This window comes from Pezoporus wallicus, unplaced genomic scaffold (genome assembly GCF_028554395.1).
Source record: "Pezoporus wallicus isolate ANWC-B61680 ecotype Strahan unplaced genomic scaffold, APGP_CSIRO_Pwel_v1 contig_11996, whole genome shotgun sequence".
Classification (NCBI taxonomy): Eukaryota; Metazoa; Chordata; class Aves; order Psittaciformes; family Psittacidae; genus Pezoporus; species Pezoporus wallicus.
This window is the reverse complement of record NW_026641627.1, coordinates 733,928-750,131: the sequence shown is the minus strand read 5'-3', so window position 1 is coordinate 750,131 and position 16,204 is coordinate 733,928. Positions and strand designations below refer to the sequence as shown.

The window sequence follows — 16,204 nt, the reverse complement described above, 5'->3', positions numbered from 1 at the left end:
GTATAGCAGACATGGAGAGACACAGGCCTGCTCTAATGACCTGATACAAGTGTTCAAAAAGCAGCTTGTGACTTACAAGTCCCTGAACGCCCGCTGGTCAAAACTGGGGAGAACAATCCAAGAGAGAAGAAAGGTAAGATATGGGACAAACACAGAATGCTCAAACAGTGCTGCTGAGCAGGTGAGTACTGCCAAGGAATGCATTAATCCTTTTGTCTAATCCAGCACACTCCCAATCCTTGTGATGCAGTCGTTGTTTGCCTACAACAGTGAATTTGAACAGCGAAAAATGCATACAGAAGCACTATATTAGCAGCCACAAATGAACACAAATTGTGGCACCAAAAATCACCCAGAGGAGCTGCAGCCTTTGAGGTAGGTGCCAGCACCGTGACCTGGAACAACTGCCTAAAATTGTGACTACAGTCTTAGGTTTGTGATTTTGCCATCTGTGATTTGTTTCTAATGGTGGGAGATTGAAAATGCTACAATTAAAGATCAGACAGAAGCCAGTGCAGAGCAGCACAGCACAAACAGGTTTAACCTAGGAAACAATGGTGGTGCAAAATGAATTCTTAGAAAACATCTCCTGCCAGATGGGTCTGATCAGGCATGTACAAATTGTGCAAACAGACCCGAGTGCTGTTTGCCAGCAAAGAGCAGCAGTTATTGTAGGAAAAACTGCTATTGTAATTGCTGGACAATTTAAACATCACTTGAAGGCTGAATGTTGCTGAAATTCACTGGGCATGTTCAGCAACCAGCAAAACCCCCTACATTCTGAATGCAAACAATAAGCAAGTTTGTGAGAGAGACAAATATTCTCTATTTGGTCTTCTTTCCTACTGCTCTGGACATAAAAAACCCAAACAACTGCACATCAGGTACAGAACATACTGTCACAAGTGAAGCCTTTGTTCCACCAGCTGCATCCTCAAGCACAACCTTCAGATACAAAAGCCCTTGTCAGAGTGGAGAGAGAACTCCAGAATACAAGAAAACCCCAAAACAACCCAACAAACCCCAAACAAAAAACCCACCAAAAAGCACTGCAGATGCTGAGATAAGGTGTGCAAAAGCGAAGTTACAGTTCAGATACGAGCAGAACCAGCCCAACTGACTTGGTAAAATGCTCTGCATCAGCTTTTGTGTTTATAGAAGGGCACTTGATGCTAAATGAGTTCCATTTCTGGGTGTACAGGGAGTGTCACCTCCAGATCTGTGGTTAAAGCTCTCTGTATCTGTTTGACTCCCCTGTGTTGTTCTGCAGCACCAGCAGCCCCTGCCCAGCGCCCATTACCCAAGATGCTGCAGATCCCAAAGCCTCCAGGAGCTTCACCTAGTGTGTTCTTTCTGTTCTGCTGGAACACATGATGTCCATGGTCCCTGCACAAGGGAACATGGAACAACTGCTTGTTTGTGCAGGTATTTAACTAACACGCTTTATCTACAAAAACATTCCATCTAGCATCTTTTTCCTCCGTTTATATCCCATTATTTACAATCTTCAGGTTCAGAAAGCAGAGGCAATTACTCTTGAACATCCTACTGAATATCTTGGTTTTCATTCCAATGCTGAGTTGCTCAATTAAGCAAACTTAAAACTATTTTAGACTCAGCTGAATAAACTCCTTCAATAGCTCACTTATCCTATTTACATTCCACAATGGCTCAGTCTACAAACCATATTACTAATGGGACTTTTGTTACTGTATTATTACATCTCAGAAATTATTTCTGAGAAAGAAACAGGGCCATTTTTAGTGTGTTTATCAAACATTTCCACACAAGGTTTGCTGCTCTGAATTCTCACATTTCTGAGCGAGAAGGGCAGGGAAGAAGCAGAGATGAAAGCATCCCCTTCGCTTCTGACGCAAAAGAAAGTGATCCAAAGCAGATTTAATAGAATCAGCAATGGCAAGACAGGAAAACGCTGAGCTTGCCTAATGATGCTAGGGCAGGCAGGAGCCAATGAGGCAGGGAGGTATTACAGCCAGCTTGCATTGCAGTTGCCCTCTTTTTGCTGGAGAATAATCTCAACAACATGCATAAGGATAGCTCCCTTCTCAGTGGTTCTGCAACAGTAAAGTGACTAATATACAGTCCCATTAGGAAACAAAATGCTCATCACTATCAGGTCCCAAGTCAGCATTCTGCAGGTAGCAATGGCAAAGGAATGTTCACTGAAAATTTAAGTCCAGAGTGGTATTTCATTTAAGTACACTGAAATCTGATTAAAAACTATATTTAAGAGCTAAAAATTCTTTTGACTTGTCATAGTTCAGTAGAAAAGTTGTAACTTAGGCTTCCTTTATTGTGAAAACTTTTTAACAAGCAGTCTTGTGGGGCTTTGTAAGCTCAGAGGAGAGCTTTATATACCTGCTTATTGCCATTCCCTGGCCACAGGGAATGAAGCTGGGTGATGATCAGTAAGAACAATGAAACCAAAATCCTAACAAGGCTTTTCTTTAACAATTAAAGGGTCTTCTTTTCACAAGAGTCCGACTTGCCCCTCCAAATCCTCTGTCACTTCCACGGCACACAGCTCACTACAGTAGTGGCTACTATTACTTTATTGGAACCTATTGAGAATTGAAGCATTTGATCTTTTACACACAGCACCAGATCCTTCCTCCCTGGAAATAAAAAGGCCTTTTTGTTTTCATCTTTGATTTGGGAAAAAACAAAACCAAACAACAAATCAAACAAAAAAACCCCACAAAAAATAAACCCCTAAACCCCAAACTTTCCATGAAAGATGCAGATGACCAAAAGTGACACAAGGTTTCCATATTTTACTGTGCTACAATGATCAGCAGTGCCTATTGGTACTATCCAAATTGCTGTTGGGTAGTAGCTATGCAACATGAATGGTTTTGGTGCAAGGAAAAATTCGACACTGCTTGTTTGAAAGATCTGGATTGCTCTGAACGTCAAGTGAACAACAAACAGGAAAATAGCTGCTTGCTATTTATTTAAGACTCTCTGCAAGATCTAATGTATCAAAAGTAGGAAGATGCACTTCTACTGTTCTTTACAACTGGACCACAGAACACTACCCTGTGGAATGCACTGGTAGAACCCACTCTTGCCAAATTACTTGCACTTAAAATTTCTGGAATGGCGAATGAAGACACCTTCATGCCCTCAAACACCTCTCTTCCATGTAGCCACAATCTACCAAAGCTAGAAGGCTTGGCATGTTGTCACCTGTGGCCTTCCCCATGCAGCATTTCTGTACCTGTAAATGCACATAACAGCTCCTGCATTTTATTTTAGTACTAATTCAGCCAATTAACCATTGTCACAACAGATCTCTTGCTACAGATGATGCGAGTTGCTTCAGTCCACAGCTAACAGGTCCACGAGAAATTTAATACCATCTTCACGAAGGAATCTTGACATTGTGCAGAAAATGCAGGTTGGGGAAAACATTAAATATTGAACAGTTGCTTAGTAATCAAATGCCATCCACTCCTTGCACCGAGCTGGACATCTCTCTCTGGGAAAGGTGGCATAAACTTCAGGTTAAGAACTTACAATGATTATTCAAAGGAATGGGACTGGTGGAACCACAGCCACACCAGTAACTTAATGTGCCATTGCCACCTCATTTGTTCTTAACAATTTAACTTCAAAATTTGGATATTCCTGGGCTCTAGTTTCCTGTGCAAAGTTTTTCCTTTTTTTTTCTAAACCAAAGTGGAAACAAACCCCAGATGTTCCTCACGTGGATTCCGGTCAATGCCCCTGTGGCTCATCTGCAGCAGATGAATAATTAGAGCTAGTAATGCAGAGTAATTAGATAGAGCGGATCTGCCTTTACCATTTCAGCTGAATAAAGGTAGAGCAGCAGCAGTCTACCACCCTGTGCTGGTATTAATAGACTCTCAACAGCAAAAAGCCACATGATAGCTGGCAAACAGAGAGCATGCTGGCCAAAAAGGAACAAAGAGATTCAGCAATCTCGTTCCACTAACCGGGTACATTCATTCATTATCTCTCAATATTACCCATTTGCCTCTTGCCTCTCAAGAGTTGTGGGTTTTTTCCTTCCTAATCTCTCCTACACCACGAAGATCAGCACTGCTGGGCTTTGTTATTCTCACATCCAGAAAGTACTGGATTCCTCCCTCTGAATTCTAGTTGCAGCTTCAACTAAGAGAGAAGTCCATAGCTGGCTCTATGCCATTATATTCCAGGCATAAAAATGTCAGAATATAAATATAATTCAGCAAACAACCCTCCAAAAATCTCTACTGCACATATTATATGGAGGCTTCTAATTCTTCTGAAAGTACTTCCCAACCTTTGATCACGGCTGTCAGACTGCTTACAAAAGGCAGTCTCCTCTTCCAAGGAGGCACCATCCGACACATCCTACACTTCCTTTACCCAGTAAATGTAAGGAACAGTGTTTTCCTAACTGAGGGTGTTTGCATGGGGTTTTTAAGTGTTGAATGAGCTTTCCAGTGGCAGACTTGCCAGTGGGCTATCATTTAACTCTTGCAAGAAATTGCTAGAATATGAAATAATACAGGTCCTTTCTTACCCCGTATTTGCTGAAAAAATATTGACAAGTTGCCTGTGGAGCTTCCCTATGCCCCTTAGAAAATAATAATAATAAACCTACGTTGTTTGCTCTAGTTGTTGATTATTTTTCTTCTTCCTTGGAGGCTTCTTCTTCTTTGGCTTGTTGGCATTCTGATTATTTTGTTTGTTGTTCACGCCAAAGTGTCCTGCTGATATATCACTTTGCAGAAGGTTAACCAAGAGTGGACTTGTGAGTGTAACATCTTTATTGACAGGAAAAACAGGATTTTGCCCACAGGAAATCTGATTCCCGTTTGGCGTTCCACTAAACCCCGTATTGAAAGGCAGCCCATGGCCGGAGAAATGACTCCCTGAAGTGTTGTTGTTTCCTTGCATTGCTTGCATATGAGAAGGCACCATGTTTGGCTGCTGCACAGGAACATCAGGTAACATCTGGGTCAAGTTCACATCATTATTTGTTGTAGTAGCAGTATCCCCAAGTTGCTGAGATATATGAGGACCAGGTCCAGTGGGTCTTAACACTTGCCCTTGAATTCCCATAACCTGAGAAGGATTACCATTCACAGGGCCTTGCTGTGCCATCATCTGCCCAGTGAACTGCACCATGTTTCCTTGCATGTTTGGGGTTGGTCCTCTCATCAGTTGAGCTGGCCCCGTCATAACATTGGACTGGCTTTGAGTACTAAAAGGCTGTTTATTTCCTTGCATCTGAGTGGTCATCATCTGTTCCATCATTGAATTTTGTTGTAACAAGACCTGGCCCTGAGGTCCCATCATTTGATTGTGTGTAGACATCATCTGTTGTCCCTGCTGGGGAATCATCTGTTTGGGTGGGGTCATCCTTTGGGGAGAAGGACCAAGATTTTGGTTTTGTGGTGCCACCATCATTTGGCCTTGTGGCATGAGCTGAGTTCGAGAAAGTATCATCTGGTTTTGAGGGTTCATCGATCCCTGAGCCTGAATGTTTACCATCTGTCCTTGAGAGGATACAATTTGCTGGTGCATTCCCATAAGCTGAGACTGTGGTCCTTGCTGAGGCTGTCCCTGTATGTTTCCCATGTTAACTTGTGGCACCCCACTAGCACCCGCCTGCTGGTTGTTCATATTTCCATGAAGTCCCATTAGATTGGTCTGCATCATATTTGGTGGGCCATGTGGTGCTTGCATCTGATTTTGAGGAGGTCCAGATCCTTGGGCACCTTAAAACAAAATAAATAATTGCCAGTAAGAAACTCTTTGGAGCACTACAACCACAACTCCAAAACTGAGTTCCTCCCTTTTCCAGAGAACTGGAATATCTGACATATTTGCAGCCTTCTGATGCAATGTTTGATGCTACAGATACGTGTTAGTAGTTAAAACAGAACATCATACTTCTCATAGTAAACATAGGAAGTACCATAGACTGGTATTTCCCATGTACCCCACTGCAGAAGATGTAACAGACATTTGACCAGTTGTTATCGTATGTAAGTTTGACAATCTTGCATAATATCATCTAATACAACAGAGTAATTGCTAACCAAAATAAGCTCCAAACTTTGAGGTTATTTTATAATGGGTTAAAAAATAAACACACACGGAGTACTAATGAAATGACATTGTCAGGGTATCCATAATCCAGACAAAAGACTGATGACTGAATTGTTAAATGGAGGCCTTTAGGAACTAAAGATTTCAAATGTACAGGACTGAGTAAGTAGACTTCTAAAGGAACTAATAATCTTTTCAAAGCAGAACAAGATTATGTTGTTGTTTTGCTTCTAAGATAATAACCCTCTCTTTTTTTCCAGACAAGTTCCTTTTGTGTTACATCTTTATTACTCCCATTGAATGGAAGCAGAACTTCCAACTGAATGGAAGCAGCTCTACATTCCAGTGCTACTTCCATTCAATTTCTTAATCCTGGATCCTAGTACCACAGTCCTAATCAATAACAGTTGGGTTGTTTGACAAAATTGAGCAGCCTCCTCCTTTTCTTCTCCTCATTTAGCAATCCAGAATGCCCCTGCAGCCCCAAGGAGCTAACTCCCTATCAGTGACAAGAGTTTAACGTCTTGGTATCTGTGTTACACAAGCAAAGGTGCAATTTTCTACATAAAGAACTGAGGAACCCGATTCAGACAGACCTGTGTGCTGCACGTTTTGGCTGGTCTGCAGCTGCGGCGCGCCGCTGTTCACCGCCGGGGCTGGAGCTGTGGAAGGCACCTGACCTTGCAGGAAGTTCTGGTTGGCCTGGCCTGCAGGGAACCCTGGTGGGAGGCGCTTGGGCATTCCTGAACACAAAAGGTTTCTTATTAGTAAGTATGGAAAACGAGAAGAAAAAGAAGAGAAAAATCTCTAATTGGAGTATGATGGAAGAATACCTTTGAGTCTGTACTGTCATGTTACAGGTTTAAGCAGAAAGTGCCTTTTGCCAATATACAAAACCACTGAAGACATTTAAAGTTCTTATCTGTGCAATAATTCTGCCTAACAAGCTACTATGACTCAGCTCAAACTGTAATTTAAGTACAAAACATATCCCACAGAGAAAGTAGAAAGTCTCCATGTTTGACTTTTTAGAAACCAGAAATTAAAGGAAGAGTTTGCCATTTTCTTCTCTATTGCACCTCAGCTCTAATCAGGCCCTTAACTTGCTGTGTGTAGGCAAACACAAGAAACTGGTGTTCCTGTTACAGTGATGTGCTCCTCTCAACAACTCTTGCCATAACACATCAGGTACATGCTCCTTAGCAGTCCTTTGCACTGCTGCTGTGTGTACGCACCCCCACAGTAACTTCTCAACCCCAGAATGGGCTGAGCAACCTCATGAGAGAGCAGCAGCTCGAGTCCACAGTGACTGCTCATTCGGGTAGCCCTGCTATTCCTACTGGCAAAAGAAGTAATTCTGTCAGGCCCCTACTTGGCACAATGCCCTCACTTTGACATATCTAAATGTCACCACTGCCCTGGGACAGAGAGCAAACCCTTCCCTCTACCTACCAACGTGAGCAGCAGCATAAATGGATTTAACAGAACCCACTTCTTTTGAATTCACTGTCGAACAGATGATGCCACAGACCTAGAAGCAACCCTGTCCTCCCTTATTTTTCTGACCCATGATACACTGCCAGAATTTGACTTTGGTTCCTTTTACAGTTACAGCTTTCTAGCACACCTACATGTATTGCTTGTGTTAATTAATCTGGTCTTAGGTTTGTCATTAATATTTCAAGATAATCAAGTTTACAGGTCAAACAACCAACTGCAACTATGCAACATACGCTTCTTGAAACATCACATCACTGGGCTCTAGTTTTAGTTCTCAACTTTTAGGAAAGTTTTGTACATAGGAATGCTTGAACTGAGAATAAAGAAGTGTTAACTTGGCCTATTCCATATCTAGTATAAACTGAATGAACTAGGTGAAATGGGAAGAATTTGAATGTATTCATTTACACCAAACCTTTAAAGGCAAGATGGCTTAAAATCTGAAAGCACCACTAATTACATCTTGATTAACATATAAATTGCAGCAAGGAATGAGCATGCACAGAAGCCAGGCAAAAGCCTCAGCAAGTGGAAGCAACACAGCTTTGCTGAAACCAGCAGAATCCTGTCTTTTTAGAGCATATGAGGATATAGCTCACAGCAGGATTCCTGTCTTTAGCAATAAGATCCTACAGTGAGACCAAATAATGTACTTTGATAGCTTATTTGGGGTATCATTTTTAACTCAAAAAAAGTAGGGTTTTGTTTGTAGTAGGTTTACTTAGAAAGGAAGAAGAATGCTGCAGTTACACTGTCTAGAGGTCATGGCTATGCTACCTAGAGGAAATGATTCCTGATGGAGACATATGGCTGATGAGGTGTAGGGAATTGTGACTATAATAAATAATAAATAACTGCTTCCAGATGGAGACAAGATAACATAAACCAAGTATAGGGCACTGGCAGAGCCTAAGAACAGTCTGGAAGAGGAGAACCTTGAAACTGAGACAATTCATCTGAATTCAAATGAAACTCATGGTACAAACAGTGAAAATAAGCAGCTTGTCCAGATGAGCAGACCAAGAAAAAGGTATTCCTTACAGCTTTTTGGACAGATTTCAGACATACAGTGTGAGAATACAAGACAGAAGAATATATATACATATATGTGTGTCTCAGTGGACAAAGAATATGGCTCATATTCTCATAGAAAGAAAATATTTCAGAGGCTTAAGCAAGAGCTTGTGTATGTGTATCTGAGAGCAGCCATCCAAGAGAAAGATGAACAAGAGTGAGCAGAGAGAAGTGATGCAAGTCTGGCACAGAACTACAGAAAGCTAAAGGGGAAAAAAAACCACCAAGGACACAAAAGAGAACTTGGGAATGACAAATGGAATTCACTGTTAGAGAAGAATTCTAGGGGTGGTAAAGAAAAGATGTGAGTGTGGAGGTCCAAAGAGAAAACTAAAGACAACACAGCCAAAGGGGGTGATAAAACATTGCTTGACCTCTTAATTTTAGAACAAAGAGTTACAACAGCATGGCAATAATAGCTCTCTCCTCTTTTATATCTGAAGAAAGAGACGACGAAGACAGGTTCAAGAAGAAACACTGACAACTTAGAAAGGAAGATGCAAAATAATGCCTCACTTCTGTAGCAGAAAATGTAAATGGTGACAGAGGAAGCTGAAGAGAGAATCTTCACTTGTTCTTAATACACTCTTGTTCTCAAAAATCTTCCTTCCCTCACCCTCCCCAGTTAACAACCCCAAGCTAAACCAAAAACCCCCACACCATCCCTGAATAGCCTGAACCTGCTTAAAAGCAACAGAAGAATTGTCAAGGTGATAACTGTCAGTCTTAACCAGCAACTGCATTCAGCAATTTCTTTCTGCTGTAGCCCAGAGTCTACATTTAGGTTATCATAGTGACACTGCCAGATAGAGCCAGGTACCAGAAATGAAGTGATGCTGATGCCACATCACCCACAGCCACTGCATAATCAACCTATGCCTTTATTCTGCCCTTCAAAGGATCTTTTCAAAACTAACAGCAACACCAGTTCTAGCCATTTCATGTTTCTTTTCTTTTTAAAATAAAAGAAGGTCTCAGTACTTCTTACCTCCTAAACCAGGGTGTAAACCTTGTGGAGCTTGGTTTTGCTGCTGCATCACCATGAAGTTGGGGGGTACATTCCCCTGTTGCACCATAGGATTACGACTAGGAGAACTGACAGGCTGCTGAAATCCCTGGGGAAGCGTGCTATTCTGGGGAGGCCTTGGTCCCATCTGCTGCTGTGGCTGGTTAACTGTTGGAGATGAGGCAGGAGATCCCTGCTGGAAGGAGGAGGGAGAGGATGCAGGAGACTTGTTGGTCAGGTGGGGTTGTTGTAGTGGTGTAGGAACCCGTGAGGGCCCTCCCTGAAGGCTTTTCATTTGAGGAGCAGTAAACTGGCCAGGATTGCTCATTTGGGGAAAGTTTGAGTGAGCCTGGGAAGCTTGCTGGCTTCCAAAAGGATATGGAGGTGGAGGATGAGTAGGAGTTTGTACTGTTGCTAGAGATGGTCTTGCTTGAAGTTGCGGCTGCATTTGTCCAGGCAACGGGGCCTTTTTCCAGCCCTGGTTTACTGCCAATGTACCCAGTGCTCCCTGGGTTGGAGGAGGCTGAAGCGCTCCAGAAGGAAGCTGGTTCCAGCCAGGAGGAACTGGAACCTGTGCTGGTGAAGTAAATGAAGGTCGAATACCCTGCTGTGGCTGCTGATGTGGCTGGGGAGGACGTGTCTGCAACTGCGTCTGCTGCTGTAGCTGCTGAAAGTTGGCTGAGTTCATCTGCCTGTTTACAGGAACTGACTGCATTGAATGGAGCTGGGGAGCTAAAGATCCAGATGGATGATTTTGCTGCTGGATATTTAGCCCAGATAAGAGTGGGTCCATTGCATCTATTAAAATAGCAAAGAAAAGTAAAAAAAAAAAAAAAAAATAACCTACTGTAGGCAAAACCCTCCCCAAAATGCAAAGAGTAAATGGTTTGCTTGCATTTGCTCACTCTGCATAAAAACTCATGCTCCACCATTCCGATTTTGCCAATAAACAGAACAAGCAATGCTCTAAAAGCTTTCAACATGTTTGGGAATCCTGAGAAGCCAGGACTTACCAATTTATAACCTCTACAATAAAGCATGACAGCCCCACAGCACTTCTTGCTGCAGTCTAATGTAAACCTTCTATATGCTTAGAATCATATACTCACAGAATAGTTGGAAGGGACCCTCAAGGATCCTTGAGTCCAACTCCCTGCTCCCTGCAGGATTACCTAAAATTGAACCATTTGCTTCCTACTGGAGACATCCAACTCATTCACACAATCCTCTTACCTTCATTTAAACATAAAGCTCGGTCACAACAGTTCTACTGTAAAAATACCACACTCAAAGCATTTGAACAACCCACCAAGCAAGCTGGGGACGTAACAGGCACCCAAACTGACACACTTTACCAGATTAATGGGGACCGCGAGGGTTCCACAGAAAGAGTAACACTCAGAAAGGGCAGGGGAAATACTCTAGGGCAATCCTGGAGCACTCCTATGAGCACACACTCATGCCTGTGTGCTGAAAATAAGAATTCAAGAACATTTTCAGGTCAGGACTGTGGCTAAATTTTACCACCTGGCTGTGAGGAAGGCCGAGGTGTTCTTGGCTGGAGCTCAGCACTAGCACCACTTGCCACCATAGAGGAGGGCACATTTCCACCCTGGGACATCATGACAGCTGCTGCATTGCTCATTCTTATCAAACCTTAAAAGATAAAGATAAAACTTATCAAGTCTTGGATTTTTTGCATACGGAAGATTTATAAGTTATTTTTAGAAGAAAAAATTTATTTGATAATAAAACATTTCTTGTTTGTCCAAAATAACCTGAGGACACATAATTTCTGTCTGAAAGTTTAGATTCCCTGGTATAAAACAAACAAGGTCATGATGAAGCTTTTCCTTTGGCAAAAAAACCTTTAAAAATGCTATAGAAGGAAACACTACAGACTCATGAATTATATGAGTCTGACTTGCCAGTAAAGCCAGAAAGTGACAAGACTGTATCCAAGTTATACACATATTAAGGGTTTTGTATAACCTGATAGTAGAAAGTAACTGAGGTGGTGTAAGAGAGAAGATTTTCCATGTTTCACTTCCCCAGGCTGCTACTTTACAGAATGGTTTATACTGTTGACCTGTTGGTTGTATTGTTGTTATAATTATACTGTTTACATCCATACTGTTGACCTGCAGGCAGGACCCGAAGCTCACGATGGTCACAGTGAAGAGCAGCTGCTTTCAAAGTAAAGCTTTCTTTAAAAGTTTAACATTGCCTGTCAAGCACAACGATTTCACTACTGTTTAATTAGCCTTCTACAGAGGCAAAATGTTCTTTTCATTCCTCCTCATCAAAAGCCACACAAAAAGTTTATGAGAAAATAGAGACTAACAATGACTGTCCTCTCCTTCCCATAATTATAATGGATTTAATCTAAAATAGTTTATTATGGCACACTGAATAAAGGCTTATATTTAATCTCATAACAGAAAACTGCAATAACTTGTGAACATTTTGAAGTATCCTTGCCTGTGGTAAGAAGGTTGGAACTAGATGATCTTATGGTCTCTTCCAACCCTAACCATTCTGATCCTATGAATTCACTTACTAGACTCTTCTGCTTTAACAGTCTTTATGCAAAAAAAACCCAAAACCAAATCCCAAACCAATTACTTCAGTGCTTGTGGGACAAAATGCAGCCAACTATTTAGTTTACATAAAGCAGGACATGGTTTGACAGCACAGAAAGAAGAACTCACATTCATTAAAATGGCAATTAATTCTGCAAACAACAGCTGCTATAACCAATGAAATTTTATGATTAGCTTGGTAACAAATTCCAAAGTGCTAAAGCTAAACAAGTAAGAACCAAAGGGATTTACCTTGTCCCCCTTGCATGGGAAACCCCGCTTCCATTCGCACTGAGTTGCTTGCTCCCAGGGGCCCGTTGATTCGGACATCCTGGCTTCTGTTCTGAGCTAAAGCTAAATTGATAGCACCTTCCCCTGAAAGTAATGAACAGTTTGGGTGAACTGAATGATACACAGAAAAGCAGAATACAGAGAACAGATTTTATCTCTAAGTCACACTTTAGAAGGACAGTTACGCATCACATTACATTTATCTTCTGGATTTCAATTGTAAGAAAAAGGAAGACCATGAGAAGTATTAAATGCCCTTGGTTTCAGCCTGAGTTGCTATTGGACAGCTGTGCAGAATGGGTATTTTAACTGTGAAATCCACTGAAAACTTGGTTTTGAGAAAACTTCGTATGAAACAAGTAAGAGAAAATAAAACGAATTGGGCACATTTTGCTAGCTAACACTTAAAGACCATTCTTCAGGGTGTTTCCTGATGCTCAGAGCATGTTCAACTATCATTTTTATTGTTAATCCTATTCTTGAAAGAATAAAAGCCCTGAGCTACCTTTCCACTGCAGCCACTCTCCAAATGCCTAAATTAGAAGTTTTACAAGATTAACCAAGCACACAGAACCACTTCTCGAGCATACTGACATTTTAGCTTACTGCCTCTGCAAGCAGATGAGCTGTGAAATACCTTCAATTTGAACTGAGAGAATTCCCAGGTCGCGAAGCTGCTGGTTATTATTCTGAGCCAGAATTCGCAGCCGCTCGGCAGCTTCCCGGGGTATATTGAAGGTGACACGGACACTGTTCCAAGGCTCGATCTTCTGCAGTTTTAACTTGTTGGATTCTTGAAAGAAGAACGGTCAGAGTCAGGGCAAAGGCAGTTTTCAATGCATATGATGAAATAACTTGGGGAAAAAGCACAGCTGAAAACATGGAAACAATTATTTCACTTTGAAAATGATGAGTGGTTAGTCTCAGGTACAGGAGGTATCTCCAGCACAGGCAGACGTTGAGTGATGCTGCCAAATCACTTCAGGTATCTTCCAAAAATCAGCAATATGAAAACTACCCAACTGATACCCAACAGCCAACACAAGCACTTGATAACATCACTCAAAAACTGAACTGTTCTGTGGATAAACTACTTTGGAAAGATGATACAAAAATATCTAATGAAACTGATCTAGTTGATCTGTTAGTGATGTAGATGGATGTGTGACAGAACTGACTACAAGAATGAAATCCTCATTCTGGAAATACATGCTCTAAAAATGCTTGTGAAACCAGGATTTCGTTAATTTCTACCACATTATTTAGCTTTTCTGAATAAATTTGTTTAATCCACTGAAAAAGAAACATATTAAAGTCGTGCAAAATACTAACTTGCAGGTTTTCTGGGCACCTATTCTACAAATTAGCATTTCAATGTAGAAGCAATCGTTTTAAAAGTCCCAGGTCAAATTAGTAAAAAGGCTGGGCACTCATTTTGGATGCACTTCTCTGAAGTGGCAGCTAACTAAATTATTGCTACAGAATGCATTTAAGGATAACTAAAAACATTCTAACACAGGTTTATAAACTTCCAGTTTCTAGCTGGCTGAAAAGGAAATCCTTTAGAAAACAGTAAGCATTGGCCCAAAGTTTAATCAGCCAGTTCCCCCGCTGCAACACCACATTTACTAAGAGCTTGCTAACCTTTTCATTCTGAAGCACATGTCATTTAAGAATGCCAATAACTCACTCCTGTTTCGGAATCTCTTGTCCTTAACTAATTCATCAAGTCCCTTCTGCTGCTACAGAAATGATATTATTAAATTTAATCCTCTTTCAACACGTAACATATTTTCAGCTGGAAACATGACAGGAATAGTTGTAAAACCTCCAAACCATCACAACACCAGATCCTTATTAAGGGAGGCTGTCTATTAGGGAAGATGGTACTTCAGCAAGCAAGACCACACAACTGAGCAGTTCTAAGTAATCACTGTAAGACCCTTTGTAAAGATGCTCAGGTAGTGGACAGATGTCTTTGTCCAGATCTATATATGCTGGTGGAGGACGTTATTGTCCCAAAAGCCTGTTATCAATCACTTGCTACAACACCCCAGAGCTCAGTGGGTGCACAAGGGTGTATGGCAGCACTCCATGTCCCCCATCAGAAAACAGAAGTCAGGTAGGTATGTCAGTGTAGCAGCAAAGGGACAGTAATGTCTTAAACTGACTCAGTTACTTGAGAGTGGACCTATTCTCAGATGAAAAGCAGTGGTTTAAATTGCATGGGTTTGTTAGTAAAAAACATCTTGGGTGTGGACAAGCCTGGTTTCACTTGAATATAACACAACATGTGTAATGAAGGGAAATAAAACAGAAAAAATGCACAACAAATTAAGCATGGGAATGGAACAGGAATAAATGAACTCACTAATGAAATCAGTCTTAAACAACAAAACGGCTGTAGAACCTTGTAACCTGTGTCTCTGAGAAGAACAGCTTCCAAATGCACCAACAACAATAACCCCAACAAATCTTATTACAAACTAAAGAACTCGAAAATAATATAACCCATTTCTTTGTGCAAGCACCCTGACTGCGCAAATAAACATTCTGAGAACAGCTGAAGAACAAGAAGAAGGTATATTACCCATGTGTAAAAGGCCAGGCACATTCTCCAGTATGATATCTAGTTTCTGCTCAAAGTCTCTGTCACCTATATTTCCTTTAAAAGCTACAAAGATCGTGGAATCCTCAGGAGCAGCCTCCTGTTTCAGTTCATCTTCCTCCAGTCCTGAATCAAAATCCACCTCTAAGTCTTCCATAGCTGAGGAGTACAAGGAGGCATATGTATCCTTTAAGTTAGGTAGACCATCCAAAACCATTGTTCCCACCAAAGGCAGCCTGTCAGACGTTCAGATGAGGCTTGGTAGGAAAAAAATAAATTACAGTAAGTGTAACAGGAAGTGTCTAAAGACATCAACAACTGCTTTCAATGGCTCACAAGATAAATGATGGAAAAACTTACCGGGTGACCCAGTACCAGGGTCTGCAAGACAAACTGTGTCACTTTGAAAATGGGGGCCATGGCAGTATCCGAGCTGTTTGTCCACTAGAACAAACAGAAGTGGTTTCCTCACAGAATCCTGCTGCACATGACTTGAGAAGTATTCCAGTTGACCTAAGTGACAGTCAGGTAGAAAGAAAGGTAGAGGGGAAAAAAACAACACAACAAAAAAATCAATTACACTCATCTCCATATGGTCCAGAGGACAAGCAAATACCTGGTATCAGTTCTGCAGTGCCTGACTGCCAGGCAGCTGTAAGACTCACAACACTAATTATAGAAAGACAGGGGAAAAATAACCAATTTAGTTTTAGGAACTGCAAATGCAATAGAACTCCTCTGTCCAGCAGAGCAGTAGGAATGCTGTAGCACATTTTTACCAGGAGAAATTCAGCATTTGACAAATACTTTACTCACATCCAGGGAAATCTCAGGCATACTATGGCTTCTTTCTAAAAGACTGTAAAGATGTCAGTGTTTTCAGCTGCTTATGCACATTACAACCTGAAGTTTGCTCCTTCTGTGCTAGCCCACAACTCCCCTCATGCCCCTGTTGAGAGTGGACAGGAATGAATTCAGTAAATCAAGTCATACACACCTGATGGGTTTTGACTGTCTAAGATGTGTAGATTTTGCAATACATTTTACTTGGCATGA

The 16,204-nt window shown here is 41.4% G+C and overlaps 1 protein-coding gene across 5 annotated transcripts in view; it reads right to left on the bottom strand.

The window, feature by feature from the left end:
* NCOA6 (nuclear receptor coactivator 6) overlaps positions 1 to 15,697 on the bottom strand; it is a 30,039-nt gene extending 14,342 nt beyond the window's left edge. For 4 of the 5 annotated variants that reach the window (XM_057424661.1, XM_057424662.1, XM_057424663.1 and 1 more), the window contains exons 1-8: positions 15,509 to 15,697; positions 15,131 to 15,405; positions 13,178 to 13,333; positions 12,502 to 12,624; positions 11,195 to 11,323; positions 9,650 to 10,465; positions 6,684 to 6,830; positions 4,634 to 5,753 (exon numbers count right to left, since the gene is read on the bottom strand). In XM_057424661.1, the coding sequence (XP_057280644.1) occupies positions 4,634 to 5,753; positions 6,684 to 6,830; positions 9,650 to 10,465; positions 11,195 to 11,323; positions 12,502 to 12,624; positions 13,178 to 13,333; positions 15,131 to 15,365 (2,726 nt within the window). In that variant the 5' untranslated portion in view covers positions 15,366 to 15,405; positions 15,509 to 15,697. The remainder of the gene's footprint in view (positions 1 to 4,633; positions 5,754 to 6,683; positions 6,831 to 9,649; positions 10,466 to 11,194; positions 11,324 to 12,501; positions 12,625 to 13,177; positions 13,334 to 15,130; positions 15,406 to 15,508) is intronic. The other variant, XM_057424667.1, reaches the window with a different exon arrangement.
* Positions 15,698 to 16,204: the final 507 nt, after the last annotated feature.